Raw genomic sequence first — 26180 nt, 5'->3', positions numbered from 1 at the left:
AAATTTCTTTAAAAGAAAGAAAAATATTTGCCAGGGACTTCCCTGGTGGTCCAGTGGTTAAGACTGGGTGCCTCCACTGCAGTGGGGGTGCAAGTTCGATCCCTGGTCAGGGAACTAAGATCCCACATGCTGCGCAGCATGGCCAAAAAAAAAAAAAGAAAAATTTTTTTTTTGGCCAAAGCGGTGTTTCCCAAACAGGAGGTCACAAATATGTTGGGAGAAGAAGGGGAGTCTAAAATTGTGTACAAAAATTTTTTTTAATATTTTTATTTAAAAGATAATCTAAGATGAAAAACATTCTGGATCATGAGTAACTGCTATCTAAACAAGTACTGTCAGTAGGCTTTCACTGCTGCTTCTTCAGCTAGGTTAAGATCTCCTTCAAATGTCCTCATGGCACACTCTACGAGCAAGGGTTTCACAGTAACTGTAATTTAAAGAGTGAAAAGTACAGGGAACTTGAATCATCAGACCATACGGTGATATAGGCATGGTATATTCATGGTATTTTCAAAAGCCAATACCAAATACACGCTACAAGTACTACATGGGTCCTACCTCTGTAGTACAATCTGCAAAAGTTCATTAGCAGTAAATGTGGTTGTAAGTATGCAGTGACATTTTTCCATTCTCACTTCCAGCATTAATTGTGTTAGAGAGCCATTTAACAAAGATTTCAATAATGTCATAATGTTAACCTCATCAGCAAGTGAACATAACAATTGACATCTCATTAAAATTGGTATTTGAGGAATGTGTGCGGGCAAGTGTTTGGTTAGGTATGAGGTCTGAAAAACCTGAACTTACAAAGCCTTGAAGAAATTAATACCACCTTGCACAACATTACATCTGAGAATCAGCACTTGCAGCTTTCAGTATCACTGAAGTTAAAATATAGAAACAGATTTAAAATGGAATCAGACCCAAGGCTATTTTTTTTCTACTGTGAAACCTAAATATCATCCGTCACACTGAATAACTGTATTAATTTGAATTTTTTGGCTTTGTATAATTGTCTTTATATTTAATTTGCAGACTTGGTTTATAGTTGTCAATGAGCCAAAGACAAAGATTTTATATCTACTTTCATGTCTATACAACTACTATGAAAAATACTTTTGTATTTTTCTTTTAAAAGGGGTCATTACATTATGGCAAGTTTGAGAAAGTCAGTGCTAAAAAAGGGCTTCTCTTAACAGGAGTCTTTCAATAAGAAGAACAGGTCTCTAGATAAATATAAACATCATATAACACAATGCTTAACCAGGTACGGGTTTATTTCTTGAGGGAATTAAAAAATTTGATTGCAGTACTCTAAATCAGTCTTAATTAAATATAAAGTTGCTGTTAAATGTGTATGATACAGTAATATAGTTTAGGGAAAAAACAAAACAGAAATTTAAAAATTCCCATGAATTCATGAGCTTTAATTCCCATTATTTAAAAATCCAAATTTATTTCATTAATAGATCTGACCCCTAGCTACCTCCCTTTTATTAAACTAGGTTATTGTTTTGTTTTGTTTTTTTAATTTTTAAATCCATGTACAGGGCAAAACTTCTATCTAAAAAAAAGTATACAAGATGTCTTCTTCCCACCCCAGAGCCCAAGTTTCCCCTCCTCCACAGCACCCTTTTAACACCAGCCCATCAGCTGGGCTCTTTCATTTCATTCTGCAATTTTTCATTGCACATCTCTATATGCCAGGTGCTATGTAGGCTGTGGGGTGTAAGGTATCTGGACTTAAGGAGTTCACTAGGGTGAATGAGTAAGGCATTAAACGGATCATTCAAATCCAGAGTCCTGAGCAGGCTGATCAAAGTGCTTCAAATATGCTGAGGTATAAGAAAGATCAAGAAAAGCTTTGCAGGATATTCAAGTCAGAACTGGAGAATATGTAAATTTGCCAGATAGATGAAGGTAGGGAAGCTGTTTTGACAGGGTTTTCTTCCTCAGCGGCAAGATTTCATCCTCGTGACTAGTATCTCAAGTGTTAATAAGATCATCAAATTTAAATAACTATTCAATATGCTAACCACAATGGTTTCATTTCATCAGCAAAATGAATATAATACCTTCCTGACCTATTTCATCATCTCATTGAGATTATCAAATGAGATACATTAACATATTCTGAAACTAATATAAATTATGTGAACATACAGAATTATCACATATAATACATAGCATTGTTCCAAACATGATTTTTATCTGTAGGCCACCAAAGAAACACCTATTCCCAAATGTAGTGCCTAAATTCCACTGTGGAATCCTGGACTGACAGAACCACACAAAACCTTGAAAATTATCTAGTTCTAATGCAGTTCTACCATTTTATTAATGAAGAAACCAAAACTTAGGAGTACAAAATGACTCGTAACAATATTCTACCCAGCCTAAGGTGGATGTGAGTAAATTATCATCATGAACCTGAATAAGTATATGTGGTTCTTTTCTATGTGGTATCCATATGTGAAGTAACTCAAACTTTTCAATAGCACAGCTTCCTGTTGACTTTTCTGCTTGATTGCAAAGGTAAGAACTAAACTCCCTGTTCAGTGCCTTTCTCCTACCTTGGCCACCTTTTGCTTCTGTGCCCCAATCTCTACTAGTAGCCACAGCTTCCTCAATTCTAAGATGCACATTTTCCCACACTTAAACATTTTGGAAATCTGCACTCGTGTTACAATCAAGGTCGAACAGAAACACAAAACTCTAGCCTCTAGACAGAAAGGTAAGACATGATGTACTTGTTACAACCTATGCATGTGCAAACTTGCCTATGCATGGAAGGTATTACTCAGTTAATCATCACTTTAACTATTTGCACTGGTAGCTCTCCTGCAACTAAAATTTAACTTAAGCTTGATCCCTATTAAAATGTATTCACAGGGGCTTCCCTGGTGGTGCAGTGGTTGAGAGTCTGCCTGCCGGTGCAGGGGACGCGGGTTCGGGCCCTGGTCTGGGAGGATCCCACATGCCATGGAGCAACTGGGCCTGTGAGCCACAATTACTGAGCCTGTGCGTCTGAAGCCTGCGCTCTGCAACAGGAGAGGCCGTGATAGTGAGAGGCCCGCGCACCGCGATGAAGAGTGGCCCCCACTCGCCGCAACTGGAGAAAGCCCTCGCACAGAAACTAAGACCCAACACAGCCATAAATAAATAAATAAAATTTTAAAAAAGTGTATTCACAAAGATTTCTCTGTCATTCAGCACTGCAATGAAAAGTTACTGTGTTCACAGAAAACTGTCAGTCCCAGGCCAGGAATACAATTATTAGCAGTAGGAATTTCCAAATATTGCAGAATAGGTCATAGAATTGTTGAGTTTGAAGATGTTGGTGTGACGTGAAGGACTGTCAGAAACCAAACATCTAGCTGTCAAGGGAAGTGGCAAGAGTAAAAAGAGCGGTTATCATTTTCACTATATTCTAGTATCAGAGGGATAAATTCCAAGTTGAGATTCTGGCTCTTGGTCCCATCTGTAAAGGAAATTTCCATGATTCCTTCATTTCAGTGTATCCAGCGGTCACATATCAAGGCACTATTACTTCTACCTAATACCAGGGCTACCAAGGGTTGATTCACAAGCCCTTATATCTGACAACGGAGAGGTAGACAGCCTGTGAATAGTATATGGAACAGGCATTTCTATGAGCCTTGTTGATGAAATAAAAATTAGTACCAGAAACTTTGTCTTCCCAGGCCTAGAGTGACTGTCTATACAACTTACCCTTCTTTTTAGGCATACCCTTCAATACTCTCTCCTTTTTCAACCCTTGTTATTTGGTCTCTCTATCCTTCCATCACCCATCTTCCCCCATCAAGAAATAGACTGAAACATCTCACTGAAATTCACTAGTGATGCCCTTTTGATTGAATTCATTCTTTTCTAAATATTTTAGGACATGAGACACACTGACAACCTTCAGTCTCAGTCACATGACACTGCGCCCACCAGCACACTCAGCCCTTTGCTGCAGCTCACATCTATCTCTAAACTCCCTGTTCCTTGTGCTCCAAACTCCTTTTCTAACTGCCTTCCAGGGCGTACTCTGGCTTACCTGTTAGTGCAAAGTCAACACATTCAAAACCAAATAAGCATTATTCCTCCAAGAGTGGTATCTGTGATAAAAAAAAAAGGCCCCTGGAAGGATTCAGAGGTTTTTTTTTCTTGCTAAGACATAAGACAGATCAGCAGCTAAAAAGGAACAGGAGGATGAAGACTGCTCTCACCAGACACTGGATTCCAATCTTCACCACTCTGACTTTGCTGGTAATGACACTTCTTTCCCTTACCCTGTCTATTACAGCACAGTTATTCTTTACAGCACAGTCAGTATCTCCAAATATAACAAATACACACCAACAGACAGGTAAAGGAACTAACACGCACAATGCCTTTTATTCAGTCTGCTTAGCTAGCTTAAAAGCAGAAGATCACGCCATTGCTGGCAAAGGCAAAGGCAAAAGTTCAAAGTTAAATCCTTTCCAGTACTAATGTCAATTTACCATCTAGTCTACTGGTCTACTCGAGCTTCTCTGAGTAAACCACCCTTCTCTCTTCTCTCCACTCCCATCTCAAGGAGGCCTATCCTCTCCTCTTCTCCCTCTTCCAAGTCTAGGGAACCGCATAGGTTCTCTTCCTCTTTTTAAAATATGCTGCATATCTCTATAAACAAGGCTAAAACCCTTGTCCACAACTCCCTCTAGCCTACTGCTAAGGGCTTTGTTCCTCAAAGGATTCAGTGGTTCTTCTTAACTCCACACCCTCTGGGTTGCTCTGCAGCAGTAATGTCAACGTGAGCTTATCAAAATAACGGCACCAAACATTGTGAAAGTAATCTCTCCTTTAGTCTGGATAACATTTCACTCCTAAATGTTGGGCTTCAAAACAAAAACCTGACTTATCCAAACATTTCTTCAGATAAATTCCATTTACTTCTGTCACATTTAAAGCACTTAAGAAGAATCATTTATATAATTCAACAAACGAATGAGGGCACTTTGAAATTCTCAATCACTTGGTTTTCACAATACCTCCATTTTCTAGTCTCCAAAGCTCCACAGAATTAGCTGATATAATGTTAACTGTTATCAGAGAAAAGCACACTACGAAAAGGCTGCCTAAATGGCAAGATGAGATTTAATAGGGGCAATTACTACAAAGGCCTTCACTTAGGTTCAAAATAAACTGCAGAAGTGCAGGATAATTGCTTAGTGGATTTGGGGAATCTGTTTAAGAACAGATTTAAAAAGAGTCAACAACATTTACTGTTAACTGTAGCCATGGTGATGGGGGAGACAGAGGGAGAACTGGGCACAAAATCCCACAAATATCCAATACAACAACTAATCAGTAAGTGTTACTTGAATATCAATCTGCCATGTAAATGAGTCAGAGAATCAAAGAATTAATTCAGCAAAGTTTGATCTGAAAGATACCATAGCTGTGAAGACAATCTCATTTTATAGATGTAGCAACTGAGTCAATTTATCTTACTCCAATACTAAATCAAATCATGAGGTCAGGATGTGGTAAATTTTGTTTCATAAAGAATCATTTCCTAAGTACAGCTCCTCCCTACAATGGAATTGGCTGCTCAGAAGGTTATGACTTCCCTGTCATTAGAGATATTTAAGCAGAGGCTTAATGACCAATAGCCAGAGTTCATGAAGTAGGGATCTTCTGTAACAAATGAAAAGTTAGTCCAAAACTCAACAATCCTTTAAATAGTAAGATTCTATTATTTTACAAGTTACATCAAATATTAAATATCCACGTTTTCATTTTTTGACCTAGTTCAACTTAACATCTTCAAGGTACAATAACTACTACTTTCATTTTTGAAATCTTTTCCCCAATTCTCAGTGCTCTCCTTTCAACTGTCCAAAATTCCCATGTAGGTACCTCTCAAGTCCATTTGATGTAAAATATCCCATTGCCCAGAATAACTTCTCTCATCATATAAATGGAGGACAACCCAACACTTTCAAAATTACAAATGAACATACCCTCTGACCCAGAAGGAATATAGCTTATAGATAAACTTGTACATGTGTAAAGTGGCTTACATATACTTACATAACAGGTTATTAATTTCCTAATCAGTTATACTAGACTGTAATTTTTCCTATGCATCTATCAATAGAACTGGTAAAATAATGGTACCACTATGAAATGGAAGATCATATAGCCACACACACACACAAAAATACGATGTTTTCTATGTACTAATGTAGACCGACCTGAAGATATATTAAGTGAAAATCCACATAGTGCACAACACTGTATTTGTTTTTTTAATATAAATTTTATTTTTTTTAATTGGAGTATAATTGCTTTACAATGTCGTGTTAGTTTCTGCTGTACAGTGAAGTGAATCAGCTGTATGTATACATTTATTCCCTCCCTCTTGGACCTCCCTCCCACACAACCCCATCCCACCCATCTAGGTCATCACTGAGATAGTAACATTTGTGCTAGAAAAAGGAAGGAAGGAAGTAGGAATGGAGGGAGGGAGGAAAATGCATACATATATTGGCTTGCAAATATTACAAAGTATCTCCCTGGAAGGATATAAAAGAAACAGGTAACACTGACTTCCAAGGAAGGGAACTGGGTACCCAGAAGATAGGAGTGGAAGGAGACTCTTCACTATAAACCCATTTGCACTTTTTGAATTTTGAAAAATGTGACTGTATTATGTCTATTCAAAGTTATAAAAAATGTTTAATATGCCCCTCTGTGCTCCATCCCTCTTCCCTATCTTGTCTTCAAAACTCCAACTCAGGATATTTAACCCTAAGGAGTACAGTCACTTCATGTCAATTTCAAACTGTTCTTTCTGGAAAATAATTTGCAAAGATATAGTAAGAGCCTTTAAAAAGTCTATATCTTTTAATTCATTAATTCTACTTCCTAAAATTTAGTCTAAGGAAACAACAGATGATAGCAAAGATATAAGCACACAGATGTTTGTTACAGCATTTTATGGTTGAAAACAACCTATATGAGTGACAACAGGGCAATGACAAATTATGACACAATCGTAAGTGGTACACTATATAGCCGTTAAAGCTGATACTTTATAGAAGTATGTTTAAGGACAAAGGAATGATCATACTATTAAAGCTATATACAAAGTGATTATAATTCCATTCCTATCAGGTGATCTTCTTGTTTTTGTTCCACTGCAATGAGTAGAGGCGGTATGTAAATATACAGAGCAGATGTGTGCACTCTGCCTCACCCTAGCCCATGAAAAAAATGGACAAACTTGTATTTATGATGGTGAGTGCTAAAAAATAAATAAATGAATTTCTTATTTTCCCCAATCTAAACACACTTTTATACAGTTTCTCATTGGATTCTATGTTGACTAGTGGGTATTACAAGAGAACAGTAGTTCATTTCATTCTTTCATGAAATTCAGAGACCAAAAAAACAAACAAACAAACAAACAAGTTCGAGTCCTATCTCTGCCAATCAGCCTCTAAGTAATTCTGAGGAAGCTGCTTAACTTTTGGAGCCTGTTTCCTAAATGTATAACAATAGCATTCTCAGAAGGTTTGAGGGTTAAATGAGATAACAGAACATTTAGTAACAGTGCCTAGCACATAATAAAATGCTCAAAAATTCATTTATGCACTCATTCAACAAGTATTTTTAACACCTACGATGTGCCAGTTCCTGTTCTAGATGCTGGACAGAGAATCAAAACAAACCTTTATACGGCTCTAGGAGGCAACACTGACACAATATAATGTAAACATGCGCACGTACAGCACTGAGCGAGCATTCATGGTAGCTATTTCTCTCTCCATTCACAAATATCCACACAGAGTTTTTCAGCAATGTGACTGCTTGAACAGGGTTAACCCAAGAACTTCACTCTTGTAGCATGTGAGAGATACCTACGGGGAAGTATGTTTTCAGTTCCAACCCAAATTAACAAAGTGTTGGGACACATCCAGTATACACATTTATATGTAATACCCCCAAATGATAAAGAATCGTAATTCATTAACCATAAAATGTCCACGCTGGAAGGCAACTGATAATTACCTGATCCTAACCCTTTATTTTATAGATGAGTAAAGAGGAGTGCCCTAAGAGTTATACCAATGTAATCTAGATTTACTCGAAAAGCACAAAAAGAAAAAAAGGATTATTAGATAATCTAGGGTGATCTCCCCCAAGCAGAACAAGACAGGATTCAACCCTTTCCCTCTGGAAAGCAAGAGTGGCTGTAGGAGACATTGTGAGTTGGTTGCATAGATACCAAGATATGGTGATGAACCTAAATGAACATAGCATATCATTCTGGACTAGGGGAATGAGGTATGAAACAGAACTGTGGTAAGAGAAGGAAGTGGTAAGCACCCACCAGCTGCCTTTGAATTAAGGGCAGAGGAGAGTTACACCTCGGCCAGCAAACAGCAAAAGACCTACTAGAGCCATAGTTGAAGATATGAGGCGAAGGCCTGTGTAGTTAGTAATTTTAGAAGCAGAGAATAAGGCCTGAACACACACCTTTTACTAGAAAAGAACACTGTGTTGTCACCTGTGAAGGAAGAAAGAACACACCTCTAGGAAGACAGATGATTAGGATGAGACTCCTACTCTCAAGGAGCTCACAATGTAATGTGGAGAACAAACATGCAACTGATAAAGGGTAATATGGACAAAGTGCAGAGGCAGCACAGAAATGGGAGACTTATCTCAAAGATGACATCTCAACTGAGGCTTATGGAAGGCTAAAAAAGGAAAGGAGGTCATTCAAGGGCGGTGATATACAAAGATATTGTATGTAGACTCAGGAATAAGAGAATTAGGCAGTTTAGGAAAATGTGAATAGATCATATAAACAAAAATACGGATAAAATTCAACACCTATTCAAGATAAAGCAAAGTCACTATACAAAGAAGTTATCGCCTTTTCTTAAACCAGCAACAAATAGAAAACACAAATTATAAAATATTATCATTCACAAAAGCATCCCCCAAAATCAAATATCTAGGAATAAATCTAACAAACAACATGTAAGACCTTTACAGTGAAAGCTTCAAAACAATACTTGATAGACATTATGAAAAATATAAAATAAAATGTATTTATCTATAAATGGAGAAACATGCCAGCCTCCTCACTGGATGGTTCAATACTGTAAAAATGTCAATATTCTGCAAAGTGATCTGTACATTCAACAGAATCAAATCAAAATCCTACAGGTTGGGTTTTGTGTGTGTGTGTGTGTGTGTGTGGGTGTGAACTGACAAGGTGATTCTAAAATTTATGTGGAAAAACATCCCAAGAACAGTCAAAGCAATCTTCAAAAACAATGCTTTTGGAAAACCTAACTACTAGACATCAAGACCCATTATAACATTATAATACTAAGACAGTGTGGTATTGGCACAATGGCAAATAGACCAATGAAATAGAATAGAGATTCCAGAAACAGACTCTCACATATACAACTACTTGATTTATAGTACAGGTGACAACACAGTGTACTAGGAAAAGGAAGGCATTACCAACAAATAGTACTGGGTCAACTGGGCATACATATTTTTAAAATGAAAAAAAAAAAAAAAATCTCATACCATAATCAAAAATCAACTCCAAATGGACTGTGCATCTCAAAGTGAAAGGTAAAACAAGAAGCCTTTTAGATGAAAACACAGAAAAACATTTTCAAGACATTGAATCCAGAAATATTAATCAAATAGCATTCAAAAAGCACTAACCTTAAAGAGAAAAAGACTGAAATTGGACTACATTAAAATACATTACAGTTCAACAAAAAGACACCATTCTCCTTTGCCATTTTTCTATTCATGTCTTTCTGTTTTAGATTTACCAAATATTTGTCTATTTTAATAATGTGTTTACAAAGAACTGATTTGGGGTTCTATGTATCATATCTGTTTTTCTTAATTTTTTTCTAAATCCTTATTTTCTTTGTATTTACTTGGTCTATAGCTTGATTTTGAATCTTCTTACTTTCAGATTTTCCTTTGGGTACTCCTTCAGCAAAACTCCCACTAAGTTTGATATGCTCTTGTTCATTTCTAAATGGCTTGTAATTTACAATTGTAACTTCTTCTTTAACCTGAGGATTATTTAGAAGAATAATCTTACATTTCCAAGTAGATACATTTTTTATTTTGGTTTTTTTTTTTTTTGGCTGTTGTTAATTTTTAATCTGACCTTTCTTTGTAGACTTCCAAATCATCAATTTCCTGGAAAATTGCAGAATTATTTTGCAAAAATATTATTCATGATTATAAAATTGGAATACATTATTTATTATTCTGTTATTCAAGCACTGCTTTCTTAATCTACAAACAGTGAAATTATCAATGTCTTCTTGTATTTTTAACAATTCTGGCCTTACATATTTTGACAATATTTTATTAGTTGCATAAAGATTCATGACATGTCTTAAGAGATGGTACCTCTTATCAAAATAAAATATTAATACATCTCTTTCTTCCCTTTAATGCTTTTGTAGTTTGAATTTTATTTTGTCAGGTATGAATCTTATCATACCTATTTTTTTGGGGGGTCAGATTTGCCTTTTTCTATTCCACTCTTTCAACCTTTGATGTCACTTTAAGTGTCTCTTGAAAAACTTTGTTAGATTGCAGGCCTCTGTGTCTATATTAATCCTATCTAAGAATCTGTCTTTTCAACAGGGGAATTCAATCCTTCATATTTACTAAGCATTCATGGACTTATAACTGCCATATATTTACCATTAATTTTTTTAACTTAGATTTATTTTGATCAAAGCTGTACATGTACAGAGTTTAAGGCGTCAAATAGTTCTACAAGATTGTTACCAAAAAAAAAAAAAAAAAAAGGTAACAACTCCTGAACAATCAACCCTTCCTATTTCCCGCTCCACAGAAGCAATCACATTTTCTACTCTTAATTGAGTCTCTTGGTATTTAGCTTTATGTAATTCCCACCCCTTTGCAAAACAAAGGAAAAAATAACAGAATTTAGCCAAAAGAGAGATGATAGATACTGTTAGAAATCTGAGACTTGGTGAACCACAACTTACACAGGCTATAACCTTCTTGCCTTCCCTAGTCTGAAATGGTCATCTCCCTTGTCAAATAAAATTTCAAAGAAAGCAGTTCAATTCTAGTTACAGTCTCCTAGAGAAAGAAACCTGAACTAAACCAAGCAAGGACAGAAAAGCCCACTCAAAATGAGAGGCTTTTATAATAGTTATATTGTTACAATATTTCTAACCTTTGAATCCATGGCCTCCCTTGGGGCATGAGGATGCAAGCAGCTAGTGTTGTCTGAACTCCTTTGAGGAACACTTACCCTTTTAAGACTAAACTATGTGTATATAAAAACTAGAGCTTGGGGATGTACTGTAATCAACCTAAAAGTTTTCAGACCTCAAAATCTAGACGTCCCAAGACTTAGCATTAGGAATTCAGCTTTCAAATTACTAGTACCATTTTGGTTACTGAAGAAGGCCTCTAGCAGGGGGTTGGTTAGAGTCTGCTAAGGCTTGATGTTACTTATCCTTTGGAGAATAGAAGATACAGCACAGAATTATGTTGTACAGAATTATGCAGCATGTGTATATGGCGGCACAGAGTTATGTCTATACTCTGTTAATATTAACTTACTAACTATAAGTTAATAGTTATTAGGCCCTAGCAATGGTTTATAATGGTTCATAGGTGATTATACTCATTTGCTCCATGAGACTTTTTTTCCCTGTTCCAGGATCTCTAAGCTAAATTAGATGCAAGGACCCAATTGCTTAGAGCAGCTATTTCCTTAGGGCATACCATCTGTTTGCAATGCACAGCTAATTCTGAGTCTGCTGACCCTTGAAGAGTATCCCCTAAGGTTTCTGCCTGACTCCTAAAACCCCATTTATTGAAACTCCCTCCTTCGCCTTCTCCCATCATATGGCAAGGGTAGGCTGGATCTGACAAAACTTAAGTGATATATGAGAAAGGGTGGAAAGGCCCCAGCTAAAAGAATATGTGGCCATGTTTTTGTTTTTGTTTTGTTTTTAAAGGATAAGGTGGAAGAAACAATTGTGATCTTGGGGAGAAAGATTATATAAGAACAGAAATACTCAAGATTATAAATGCATTAAAAATAAGAAGGAAAAGAACAAAAGTAAAATTTACCATGGAAAGGGAGAAAGCAAAACAATAGAAAGAAAAAAAATAGAGCCTTTGTTCATAGGAAAGTCATCTATAGTGCTAATTGTGTTAATTGGCTTGTTTGTTGGTGAGTAGGGAATTCCAAATCTGCAATGCACAACTATCACTTGTAATTTAAAAAAAGGATAGAGAAAAGAAAGAAAAGGACAGGAAAACTTGAAACAGACCTGTGGTTCTCAATCCCTGGAGACTGTCAAGGAAAGGGCCTAGAATGTGCATGCCAGAGGGCTCTGGACCCCCGGTTGTTTTATTTCCTTTGGCTGTAGCAAGTACCGCTGGTTGGTCTGTGTTCAGAGAAATCAGTAATAGAAACATATCTGGGGTGAGGAGATGGTATAGATTTTTTTTAGTCCCCCCCCCAACATTATATTATGAACGTTTTCAAACATTCAGAAAAATTGACAGAAATGTGAACACCTCTATAGGCACCATTTAAATTCCATAACTGCTACTATTTTGCTATATTGATTTTATCATTATTTATCCATCTATGCATCCATCTGTTAAGGGTCTGATTTGATAGTATTTAAAGAAATCTTCCACAAGTTAGGCGATTTTTAAGAAATCATTCTCCCTAATGGAGGCTTGAGTCAGAAAAGGGATGCTAAATAAAATTGTGAGGAGGCAGTTGGATTCCTGTTCAGTCATTAGCTGAATTATCATCCTGAAATTATCCTGCTTATCCTGAAATACCACGTAATGTCTGAGCTTCAGTTTCCTCACTTATAAAGTTAGACAAAATGATAATCATGGTCTCATGGTCCTTTCTAGTCTAAAAATTCTATGATTCTATAAAAAACAATTTTCTTAATAACTGTCATTTACTCCATGTTTTCTATGTGCCAGGAAGTATGCTCCAAGTTTAGGAGCATAAACTCATTTAATCTTCACAGGTTCCTTAAAATCTCTGAGATACCACACTCATGAAAACTGTCACCTGTTTTAGCAGCATGTGGCCAGCCTGACCTATTTCCAGTTGCGCTTCCTCTCCACATGCTCAGTGCTCTTTACTAGCACCAACTATACACTTCTCTGGTGGAACCAGCTGGAACTAGCAATCAGAAATTAGCTTTCCTCATTGAGAAACAAGAGCAAACTCTAGCCCCTGGTCTGTAATTTTTTCCCCAAATGTGAAATGAGATAAAATAGCGAAAACTACTTTAACTTGTTTATTTTGGTAAAATAATTACATATAATTATTGTTGAAGGAAATCTACAATACACAATCTTGGTGTTTTTATTCAAATCTGTTGTACACTGAATAACAAAATTAAAATGTCAGTTTTTCAACTGGAGAAAGGACTCAAATCAATAGCCATGTGCTAAACAAAGAGACTCAATTAGAACACATTATAGTTTGGTTTGGGAATGAATACATCAAGAAAAAAAAAAAGCCCCATACACATATTGTGTGTGCGTGTGTGTGTGTGTGTGTGTGTGTGTGTGAGAGACAGAGAGAGCGAGAGAGAGGGGGAAAGAGAGAGAGAGAGGGAGGGAGGGAGTAAGAGTTTGTGTGTTTGTATAAATGAAAAGCCACCGTTAACTGCTTTTATCTCTATATTCCTCTTCAGGTTTATCTCCTCTATGTTCAGTGCTCCAAAATATGTATATTAGTCCTTATTTCTAGTAAAAAAAAAAAAAAAAAATTTGTCTTTGCTTTTTTCCATGGGAGCTATTTGTTATTTCCATACATATTTAAAGATCTTATATTGTAGAAATGTAACAGGATGCCTGCACAAGGTGTCCTAGAACTATAAATATACACTATTATGCAATCAGTGAGGTTCACACCTCGGAAATCTAGATGGAATGGTTATCCTGAAGCAAGTGAACAAAAATAAGGAGGTTCAGCCTGTTGATTAGAACAAGGAAACACTGGAACAGGCCTAAAGTAACTCTGCAACTGCAGAATACGCAAGGCAAATGAATTCACTCAAGTCATGGAGACTGATAAACCCCAATTCTTCACTTTTTTCCCAATGCCCCTTATACAAAGCTTCTATAATAGATTCTGCTCAAGAGCAGGGAGAAACTTGTTTTCCCCAGTGAAATAAGCATGTCTCTAACCAAAGAATGTCCTTTATGGTAACATACGTGGGTATCTTTTATATGAATATTGGGTTACTATACAACCAACATATATAGGGCTACGCTCTCTAGGTAAGTGCAGTCTCTCCTCAAGGAAGTCATCATTCTCATAATTCATCACCCAGAAAGGAGGCAGCTCTTCAAACAGGAAACCCAAGCAAAGACACTCTCTGGACCTTGCTGAGTTGGGACTGTGGGAAAAGAGGTAGATGTCTGGCTCAGTTCACTTGGTGGCAGTACTCACTCTGTCTGCCAAACGGAGACAGGCCAAAAGATAAGGACCTGAAGACAGAGTCTTTGTAAACCAGAATGAATAGTTTTTGTTGCTTTCTATCCATAGCTTTTAGGATAGCTTGATTTAAACATTCCAGCCTTATATCAGCTGTTGCACTGGCATTAAGGTAAAACTAGTGTGTCCTTAAGAGTAGAGAATGAAAATGGTAGCAGCAGCACTAAACTGAATCCTCAAACATATTAAAGAGGAAGGCTGAGAACAAGAATCAGGGCTGCCAGGTCCTGGAACTCTTTTAACACTTGGAGATTCTCCCTGCATTGTGGCCTTCGTGTTTGGGGGCTCCATTTTATTAAGGAAGGTGGCAGCCTCCTCATGTGTTCTCAACAACAGGCAATGAGATCTATGCAAACTCTCAGGTTCCCTTATTGCCCTCAATCCTAGAAAACTCAAAGCTAATTATTGTGCTCAACTACTAAAGCTTTCCTCAGGTAAAAGTTATAGCTAATTTTTCTCTTTCTTTTCCTCTTTTACTTGTTGGTTGTTATCTTTCTGATCACTAGTTTTGGTCTTACTGCATATATTTTTATTTCAAGCGTCCTAAATTCTTTTATAGAAAACGGCCAGAGGACAAGCCAAGCACTGAATAAATTTTTCCCATACAATAAGATAAAGTTATAAAACAGTGCTCACCTTGAAGCCATGAATGCTAGGGAAGTCGAGAGCCTGTATGCTGGCTAAAAACAGTGAGCAAGGAAGCCTGGACTACACCTGTAAGTAAAGAATTCTGGGGTAGAAGAAGAGCTTGGAGATAATCAATTCCATCCTCTCACCTAATGCAAGAAATGTGTTCTACAACCTCTTGGACAGAAGGTTATCTCTGCCTCCCACCTCTGTCTGAATATTTCCAGTGACAGGGAACATAGCACCTTATAATGTTCCACTTCATGACAGCTCCCATTGATAGAAAGTCCTTTCTTACATTGAGTGAAATCTGCCTCTCAGTCTACCAATTAATCATAGTTCATTACCCAGACATGTATTTCCTCTTCCAAAAGGCATTCCTTCACTTATTTAAATGTATAAGTCTCATTTATTGAATATCTATCAGTATCAGGCTATGTGCTAGGTACTCTATAAACACTACTATTGATACATATTATCTTCACAATCATCATTGAAGTTAGGTGTTATCCTCCTGCAAAAAGTGAGTCCCAGAGAGACACACTGATTAGAATCTAATGCCAGACAAATATGTGGGGGCTCTTATACCTGTTCCCATAAAGATTTTATTACATTTCTGGCAACCAAGTCACATGATTTAAACGCCTTCAAAATTGGAAAGAAAACAAATAAGTTAGATCAATCCAAAGAGAAAAATAAAGATGGTCTAGAGATACATACAACTGCACCAGTGTTTAGTTCACGGAGAAAAACAGTAGCATGAAAAGCGTTTAACAATATTGCCATCCGGAAGCTCCAAGAGACAGCAAAGGTAACACCTATTAACATCACAACCGTGACGTGAAGCCAGTGGAGTAAAAGCAGGCTTCAAACAAGAAACTCCCTCTCTTGTACCTCAGCCAGGAACCAGAGCAGATTCCCAGGAAGTCAGTCATATTACTGCAGAGAAAGCAGCATAGCCTAAAGGCCAATTTCAGTAAAACCAGAAGTTCACAAATGATTCTGAATATATACTTCTTTGGCTTGGGGGTGGGAGGGTGGGTAACAAAACATGGACCTGCAACCGAGAGCGAAGAATGTAACAGTGAATTGAGCAAGGCTCCACATCTAAGCTAGGAATTCAGGATGAAAATAAATACTCCACTTAAGGTGGTTTGGGGGGCATGAGAATCCAAAAGAATGGGGTGGAAGGAAATGCTGATAATCATTTCTCTGCCTAACGTCCTCTCCCATTCCAACCATGTTCCAGTCTTATATTGTTGCTGCCTACTGAACCATTTCACTTGCCTATCCTACTTTCACCTCAAACTCAACATGCTCAAATCAGAATTCATTTCCCTTCAATCTTTCTCTCACCAAATTCCTTACTAGTTAAAGGCATTATCTCGGTATAAAAATCCTGGAGTCACTCTTTTTTTATTTCATGGAGTCCTTCTTAATTTTTTTACTCCACCTTTTTACAGTTAAGAGCTACTGCCATTCAACAAATATTTACTGAGTGCCTACGATGCACCAGGCACTTTCTTTGCACTCTAGATACACTGATGAACAAAACAAAGATATACACTTTCATGGAGCTTATATCCTAGTAGTTAGAGGGAAACAATAAACATAGTAAATAAGTAAATATGATAAGTAAATACAGTATTTCAGAAGGTAGTGTTAAAAAAAGAAAAAGCAAAGCGAGATAATGACAATTACAAAAAGGGTGGTCAGGGTAAGGCTCTTTGAGAAAAAGGTGACATGTGAGCAAAGACACAGAAGAGGTGAGGGAGGAAGCCAAGAGCCTGCAGGCAAGGCAACAGCCATGCAAAGGCCCTACTGCCAGCTCCTATTTCTTTAAAATGTCACAGAGCCACCCTTTCACTCCATTCCCAAGGCCATCATACCTACTCCAAAAACTCCTAGGTAGCCACCCTGCTCCATTTCCTCTGTGGTGCAGTTAAACATTCTTTTTCCTGATTTTCAAGGCTCATAATTCTCTGAGCCCACCCTCTACATCATGAACTTCCATTCCTCCCCTTAAAATTCTTGAAACTTAGCACGCTCCTTCTTCACTCACATCATCCTCCCCTACCTAGGAGTACTTTCCCTCTGCCCCTCATCCTCTCTAAACCTTACCTATTCTGCAAGGCACAAGATCAAGTCCTATCACCTCTAGAGAGCAGTCCCTGTGGTTGCTATTACTGAATCTGTATTCATATTTCCCCAGCATCATACTCCTTGAAAGCAAGTGTGCGTCTTTTTCTATACCTCCCACTGAGTTGACCATTACTAAATATTTGCTAAGATTAAATGAGCTATTTCTACTACAAGCCAGAGCTCTGCCATCTTAAAAACATATTTATTAGCTTTGATAAACTACTGAGACAGAATGATTAAAGAATGATTATATTATACAAAAAAATGCAAAGGGGACAGAATAAGCCAAAATGTTAACGATGGACAATGATAGCTTTTTTCTCTTCTCTGATTAAAATTTTCGGCTCTGTGTGCCTATGTTAATTTGAGAAGCAAAGAGTTTGCTATGAATATAAATAAATCAACACAAATAGTGAGGGATCAACCATCATTAGAATCATTGGAGAGATTCAAATTACCTAAAAATATAATGTCAAAGAAAGACTGCAAGCATCTGAGTAAGCTGTAGTTGCAAAGAGGCAAACTGTAATAAAGACAAGCTGAAGCATATTCTCATGGTGAAGGAAAGGAAGGAAGGAAAGAAGGGAGGGAGGGAGGGAGGGAGGGAGGGAGGAAGGAAGGAAGGAAGGAAGGAAGAAAATCTTCCTGACAAAATGACCATTATAAGATATTTACTGTGTATGAAAGCAGCGTGATGCAGAGGAAAGAGTACACACTCTGCAAAGGTTAAACACAGGCTCCACCATTCATTAACATCATGACCTCAGTTTCCTGGTCTGTAAAATGGAAACACAGAAGCTCTTCTATTTACAAACTTTCATAGGAACAAACTAAGTTCCAATCTGAGCAAAATCCTGACAACTGTGCCTACCCAGGCTGATGGAGTTAATGGTAATGCACAATCATTTGAGTCTCAGTGGTTGGACTACTGTTAGTCACTATCTGTTCCATCTGAAGGAGTGTCTTCCTTTTACAAATGTATTTATGATTAAAATATGAATGACAAAATATTAACATCTTTAGATAATGTTTAAGAGAGCTGAAAAGAATCCTGGGTTAAAACCAATGTTATCAAAATCTACAGTTATCTCCTGGGCACTGGTCACTGGACCTGGGAACAAACGGACTTAAAAAGAGTCTTTTGGAAATTAACTGGTACAAAAGTAAGAAGCTTTTGTACTATTACACAACTATCATCCAAGGTTGGTTATGCGAATTAAATGAGACAAGGCAGGTAGAATTCCTAGCACATTCTTAAATATATTCCTTTCAGATTGATAAAATGGTGCAAGGACCACTGAACCTTCACAGAAATGTCAAAGCAACCTGTGTGTATATGCTGCAAGTCATAATATTTTTGTTATAAATCATTCTGTATAATGTATACTGCTCTCAGATTGCCAAAATGAGGGAGCGGCTTTACGAAAGGCCAGATCTGCTCTATAAAATTGTACCCATAAAACCAATCAGACTTGCTCCACTAGTGTTTGAGAAAGTGTCTAAGGCGAAAAGCCTACAAGTCAATCAATCGTTAAGTTCACATCTAAAAAGGGTAACCACAAGAAACTTACTTGTAGTATTTGGACTAAAACTGTACAGCTAAACCTGGATCTAATTCAGAGTAGCAGCAAATCTTAATGTTTATGGAAACTGCTTAGATTTGATATTGAGAAAATTACATTAAGTAATGCATTAAATATTATCCTAAGTATTGCAGTTAGGCTGGGTCAAGACAGACTATAAATTTTAAGGAGATTCCAAAAGTTTTCTTGAGCCAGTTCTATGGAACAAGACATGAAAATTCCTGAGAAACATGCCAGCATCTGCTGTCAATTCCAGAATCAGGAAGCGAAGATGTGACCCAATCACATGGTACCAAACCAGGGTCCATCTGTTCAGAAAAAGTTGCATTATGCAAGCCATGACCAAGAAAAAACAGCAAAAGGCATGAGGTTTTTTGACATGTGCAGGGGATTCTGTGGTTTGAAAAGATATGTTCTCATATCAAAAGGGCCATCCATAGGATACTGGCATTTTCAAAACCCACTTCATTAGACATGAACATATCTGATACAATACAACTGTACTAAAGAATAGTATTGAGTTCAGGCAACTGTTTCAATTAGGCCTAGGAGAAGCTGTCAACAAAAGTCTTCACAGGAGCATCCTTCCCCACAGAAACAAGATTTATCTCCTTCTTCATTATTTTGAACATGTCAGTTCCCCATTTAATTTTTTTTTAATTAATTAATTTATTTATTCATTTATTTATTTTTGGCTGCGTTGGGTCTTCATTGCTACACAAGGGCTTTGTCTGGTTGCGGTGAGCGGGGGCTACCCTTCGTTGCAGTGCGAGGGCTTCTCATTGAGGTGGCTTCTCTTGTTGCGGAGCACAGGCTCTAGGTGCATGGGCTTCAGTAGTTGTGGCTCACGGGCTCTAGAGCGCAGGCTCAGTAGTTGTGGCGCACGGACTTAGTTGCTCCACGGCATGTGGGATCCTCCCGGACCAGGGCTCAAACCCGTATCCCCTGCATTGGCAGGCGGATTCTTAACCCCTGCACCACCAGGGAAGTCCCTCCTCATTTAATTTCAACAAAAAAGCGGATCATCTAAAATTCTAAACCTAACCATGTGCTACAAGGCCTTTCAATTACATCCCACTTCAATTAAACCAAAATTTCTTCCAAACTACTATAAGCCTACTTTTCTCAATCAATAAGCACTACACCAGGCCCTTTTTTTCAGCAGTATAAAAAAGGTACTGACCTTCTCTTGAGGACTTTATAACCTATAATTATTCCCCCTCCCTCCCACTTTCAGAACTCACTTTTCTTAAGCTCTGTGAAATTCAAGGTAACTTGACTTAGGTAAGTCACTCCATTAACTCTGTTCCTCCCCCCTCCAAATCCTTCACATTTTAAACTGCCATATAGGACACAAGATCTAGAATCAGAAAAATCAAAGTTCCTGTCCTGGTTCTGCCCAACCCTGAGAAATTCACCTAACCTCTAGAGTTATGCTTTTCTATCTGTAAACTCAGTGATTTATGACTTTCAACATTTGAATGCCTAGCCCTGGTGGGCATCCCATTATATTATACTCTCCCTTACTCATCCCACTTAGATTACCTTTCTGTTTCCAGTCACATATTAGAGAATTTTTAGAATTTGGGAAAAAATAATAGTAGTTAATATATCCAAACCCCACATTTCAGAATAAGGAAATTAACCCTATAAAGAGTAACTTGCCAGCCAGACAATAGAAGCTTTTGCTTCCTGCCCTAGGGGAGCTGGGGGACACAGCTTACAAAGAGAGAGCTTAACACTCATCAAATCCCCCTCTCTGCCCAACTGAATTCTAGCCACCCTTCAAAGTCAGTTTAAGTCCTAAAGTGTCCAGGAAGCCTCCCCCAGTCACTTCAGTCGAGAATACTCACTTCCCTCTTTGAATACTGATGCCTCTCTGCAGGGGTGATATTAAAAGTATTAACAACTAGCACCCCAGTGGTACCAACCAATCAGAAAGGATGTCTAACCAATCAAAACACACGTGGCCCAGTGGGAATTGCTGGTTGAACATCAGCCCTCCTATTAATAACAATACAAAATAGCAACCTCAAACGCCAATACAATTTTCTCATTTGATCTTCACAATCTCATAAACTAGACAAAGTAGGTATCATCCCCATTTTCTACATATCTAGAAGTTGGGACTAATAACCAAATCTAATAACCAACTGCTTCTTTTACCACATCACATGACTTTTCCTGATTGTACACAGAATTCTCAATTAATATTGTATAAACTGTACTTACATATAACAGTATAAACACTAAAGGAATACTCAAGTCAAACAGAATTAATTTAAACAATAAGTATTTAAGTGGAACAGAATATAAAACATAGTGCTAGGTTCTGAGACCATAAAAGAAATAAAAGGCATGATCCTTGCCCTCTAGGTACTTATAACATGTTGGAGAGTATCTGTAAGTAACAGTGCAACATGGTAGAAATAGACAACACAAAGTGTACGTTCTATACAGTTCAGGGAAATACAGACTAAAGCAGTATAGGAAATCAGGACTGAGAACTTCTCTCCTCACACGCCCAAAAGGGGCAAAATTAAATATGTAGTGAAAAGGCTGAAAAGTCAGGAGTGGGTGGAAAAATAGAAAACGCTGGAATCGAGGGTTTGCAGTAGTGGGATGTGAGATCTCTGGTTGGATACACAGAGATGGCCCTAATCATAAGCCTCAAGTACTGCTCTAAGCACTGAATACAAATGGGAAATCTCGTAAACCCTTTGTGGGGATGGCTGAGGAAGATTAGCTTGGCAGCAGCCTATAAAAAAGCCTAGGTGAGAGAAACTCTGGAAAGCAAATGGATTTGAGGAATAACAGGCAGGACTAAACTGATGGCTGCATATGAAGTAAGGACAAAACATTCAAGAGGCATCAATGTAAAGAAGAGTTGGGTTTTAGGCATGTTTTGAAAGAAAAAGTTACGAAATGGCAGAAAGGAAGCATTCTCACACAGGATATGTATGTATACATAGTGGTACTAAACTGTGTACCACCGACAAGGAACCAACTTCCCTAGAGAGATCTATGTTGGAGAGAGCAGAAGCTGGGCAGAGAAATACAAAACTGATACCCAGACAATAAGGAACAACTGCAAACTCTTAAAAAGGAAGTCAAATTATAAATTTTAAAAAGCATTTGCGCTTCTTCAGAATATATGAAAGGATGAATGGAAACATCAACATAATGAAGGAGAACAGGCAGACCAGTTGAGGTAGTCTAGACTTAAGCATAATAATAATAGCTCCTGGATCGGCTTTGTATTGTAGGCATGCCAGGGTAGTCTGTAAGCTCCTCCAGGGCATGGACTGAGCAATACTCTGTACATCTATTAAGTCCAATACTGATGCTTGAATACACGAACACTTTGTGTGCTAAGCTAGGTGGAAAAGAGTGAACTATGCTACTTGAGTTAATAGTGGGGTGGAAATGTTACTTATGCTTGATGCATAACTATATGGATTCTCCCACCTGTCCACACATTTATCTTGTCCCCCTTCTCAGGCCAATGTCAAAAATCCATTGTTTCCTCTAATGTAGGCCCAGTGTGAAGGGACTCCAAGAATGTACTAGGAGTGGTTAGGGTTCGGCACTTCCACTGCAGGGGGCACGGGTTCGATCCCTGGTTGGGGAATTTAGATACTACTGCGCGGCGGAGCCAAAAAAAAAAAAAAAAAAAGAATGTACTAGGAGTCAGAAAGAAGCCAACCTGTTTTTCTAATTGTGAGGACAAAAATCTAAAAGTGAATACTAAAGATCACTCATTAGAGGACTAAAAAAGAAAAATGGGCTATGCCAGACAGTGAGGTGTATATATTAAGGTGTATAGGTTTTGGAAACTCTGAACCCTCAGTGTACTAACTCCAGCTCTTAGTAATTGAGTACTTACCCTCTCCACACCTTAGTTTTCTCATCTATAAAATGGGGCAAATGCCACATAGCCCTAAGGGTTTAGTTGTGAGGATTAGATAATGTACTTTGGTGTACTTCATGCATCTACATCATAGTAAGCTCTTAAAAGACAGTAGCTATTAATAATAATTGGCACCCTAAGTCTTGAATTTTTTGTTTTAAAAACATTTGGTGTTCAATTACAGACACAGAAACGTACTTTCACTTTATCTTAGTTGCTTACACTAAGGCTCTATATTTCAGTTTCTAGTACTATAACTTGGATGCTAACAAAGTTTTTCCCTTCTCCTTCCGCGGGGTAGGTGACGACCACATACCCCATCCTAATTTAATATTTTGGAAAACGCAGCAAACACTCCCTCGAAAACCAGCTACACAGACGACTGATTCAAACTACTGTCACTCAAAAAATGGAACATCTCTAGCGATGTTCCTTCGAGGAAATAAAAGCGTTTGATCAATTCAGAGTCATTTCCATTCAAACATTCCAAACCCCCGCAGAGTGAGCAAACGTTCAAGTTTCTACTACGAAAACAATCTGTAGCCTTCTGGTTACTGGATTCACTTCAACACTTCCCCAGAAGCACGAAAGAAGAAGCACTCCGCACATGTTAGTGCCTCCTTGTCCTCACACAAAGCTTCACAGTAGCTCCCCTTCCAAAGCCACCCCTGGCTGGAGAAGCGGCCCCTCTCGGCGGGGTCAGGCCGGCGCCAAAGGCCAGGGCGGCCCTGCTGACCCGGGGGTCTCTGCCACACATTCCCCCCTCCCACTGCTAGGGGAGGCCCTGGAGGCTCAGAGCTCACACCCCGCCCTGGAAGCCTCCTCGGACCCCAACCCCTCCCGGGCCCCCGGAGCCTGGAGCACCTACTCGTTCGGGGTGCGGTGCCCGGGACAACGCCACACAGCGCCCCGCAGGGAATGGGGAGCAGCCCCAGCTCTGCCGGTCCCGGCCAGCCCCACACCCTCCGGCCGTCGGCCCGCGCCTACTCGCTCCCCAAAGGGCAGCCCCCGACCCCGGACGGCTTCGCCCGACACCACCTCCCCCGGAGAGCGGGCAGCCGGGGCGGCCGCGGGCTGCCGGGCAAGTCCACCCGCGCTCCGACCCACACCCTAGCCCCGCCTCCGCTCCCCGCCCGCGGCTAGCGTGGCGGCGGCCCGAGCAGGAAAGCCCGGCCCCGGCCCAGGCGCCGCCACCTGCGCCCCCGGCCCCGCGCCATGTTTGAGAAAGAGAAGGAGCGAGCCAGAGGCCGGGCCCGGTCCGCGCGCCCCGTAGCCGCATGCCAGTCCCGCCGCGCCGCCGCTCACCCGTCACCTCCGGGACCAGCGTTGCCGCCGCCGCCAGTACGAGGAGGAGCAGCCGGGGACGCGGAGCAGCGGCCGCCGCCTCCATGGTCCCGCCGCCACCGCCTGTGGCCCGGCCCGGCCCGGCAGCCGCTTCTCCTCAGCAACCCTCGCCTCGCCCCACCTCCCCCGCCGCCGCGGCGGCCTCGCTTCGGCCCTTTGTAACTGCTCCGGGGCTGCGCGTCCATTGGCTGCCGGGCTCCCGCCGGCCCCGCCTCCCCGCCGTCTGCAAACAGCCGAGCGGGCCCCAACCCAGAGCCCCGCCTACGGGCCCTCTGGGCAGCCAATCCAGAGCCGCGGGCGCCTGGCCGCTGGCCACGCCCCCAGACTCCCCGCTTGGGGGGACACGCCAGACCCCTGCAGTTGTGGAAGCCGCTGGGAGTTCGGAGAAGGCCCGGTGGGAAGGGTCTAGCCAGCGCCAGTACAGCCTTGCCTCCAGCCACCGAGGGCACTGGCTTGTGTCTGGGACGATGGGTGTGTCTGGGTGTGAGTCGCTTTAGGAAAAAGGCTGTGGCTGCTCGACGCTCTTTTCTTCTAGCCTCTTTACTTCTCCCCTAAGGTCTGGTACTGAGCCTGATTCCCATTCACAGCCCTGCACCATCAATACCCCACACATTCACCCAGATCCTTAGTACCTTCAAGCAGGCTTCAACTTCCACTCCCCAGATCCTCGCCTCAACTTTCAACGCCCCCCGCCCCAAGATCCTACCTCAGTGCCTTTCAGATATGACCCAGTCTCCTGTTTCCTCCCACTGTCAGCGTCCACCCCCAAACCTAGATACCCCCCAAAAAAAATACTGAAAAAAGTCTCCAAATCCTGGCCTCAGACCTCAGATCCCGAGCTCAGACACACCCCCGAAATGCCTCCCGCCCCTCTCCGGAACTCAGAGCAGAGCCAGACTGGACTCCAAACCACACTCCTTTCCTCCTGTCCCTTCCTGATCCAGGTGGGAAAGGGAAGATTCCCATCCCCCAAAGGAGAGGGATTCCCCCTTCTTAGCACGCAGCATCCCGAGGGCGGAGGAGGAGCAGTCATTACTCTGAGCCGCCTTTGACACGCCTGCACAATAATTCTGAGGTGTCACTAGAAACCCAAATAAACTCGGCTACGTTTTCATTCTGAATTCCTAATTTACTGTGAGACGCTCCACCCACCTTTCCTCCGGGACGCCGAAACGAGCTCCAGATTTATCCCTCTTCCTGTCAGACTAGTCCTCTCTTCAGACACAAACACAGACGAGGAGGCTGTTACACAGAACAGAGAACATTTTCCACAGAACCTTTTAGGGAGAAAATTTTATTTTCTGTGCGATTTGAACTTGGAGTTAAAAAACCCTTGGTAACGGGAATCAGAACCAGCCTCTAGTATCGCTTTGTAAATTACTTTAGCACTACTTGGTGAGCATTTTACAACCCTGTGAAGACCTCCCTCCTGAGCAGTAAAGGGGCATGGTGGAGGTGTTGGAGCTGAGATCCGAGACGGGCACTATTCCCCTTCTGGCTTGAACATTTACTTGAGAAAGTCAGTTAACCTTTCTGAGCCTCCATTTCTTCATCTATAAAATGGAAATAATATCTATCTCCCAAGGTTAGTGAGAGGATATGTTCAGATTTGGGGGCTCCCCTTCTTCCCTTTCAAATTCTACTTCTAGGCTCTCTCTCATCGGACCCCTCACCTGCTCTTCTCCTCTGGGCAAGTAAGGGGCTGGTATACATACACGGAACCACCTAACCAGGGATGCAGCTACTGCTGGAACCAAGGTCACCGCCTGCTCTCTAGGGCTGCCTGAGACCACCAGCAGGAAGCTTTCTTCTTGCTCCCTGAAGCAGGCAGTCCACGCCCAGGGAGCCTGTTTCTGCCAGGCTCCAGCCCCAATCTGCTTTCTCAGTTCTGGTTTCTTCAGTGGAGACCTGGTGGGTAGGTCAGGGCCTTGTGACACCTGAGGTCTCTAGACTGCTTTTTTTGCTGCTCTAGTCTCAATATCTT

General features: G+C 40.1%; 1 protein-coding gene across 2 annotated transcripts in view; it reads right to left on the bottom strand.

Moving 5' to 3' along the window:
* The window catches only part of TGFBR1 (transforming growth factor beta receptor 1), a 59992-nt gene extending 35654 nt beyond the window's left edge, over positions 1-24338 (bottom strand). For both annotated transcript variants that reach the window (XM_057549362.1, XM_057549363.1), the window contains exon 1: positions 24158-24338. In XM_057549362.1, the coding sequence (XP_057405345.1) occupies positions 24158-24242 (85 nt within the window). In that variant the 5' untranslated portion in view covers positions 24243-24338. The remainder of the gene's footprint in view (positions 1-24157) is intronic.
* Positions 24339-26180: the final 1842 nt, after the last annotated feature.

The sequence above is a fragment of the Balaenoptera acutorostrata genome, chromosome 6, assembly GCF_949987535.1.
Source record: "Balaenoptera acutorostrata chromosome 6, mBalAcu1.1, whole genome shotgun sequence".
Taxonomy (NCBI): Eukaryota; Metazoa; Chordata; class Mammalia; order Artiodactyla; family Balaenopteridae; genus Balaenoptera; species Balaenoptera acutorostrata.
This window is presented reverse-complemented; position numbering and strand designations above follow the sequence as displayed.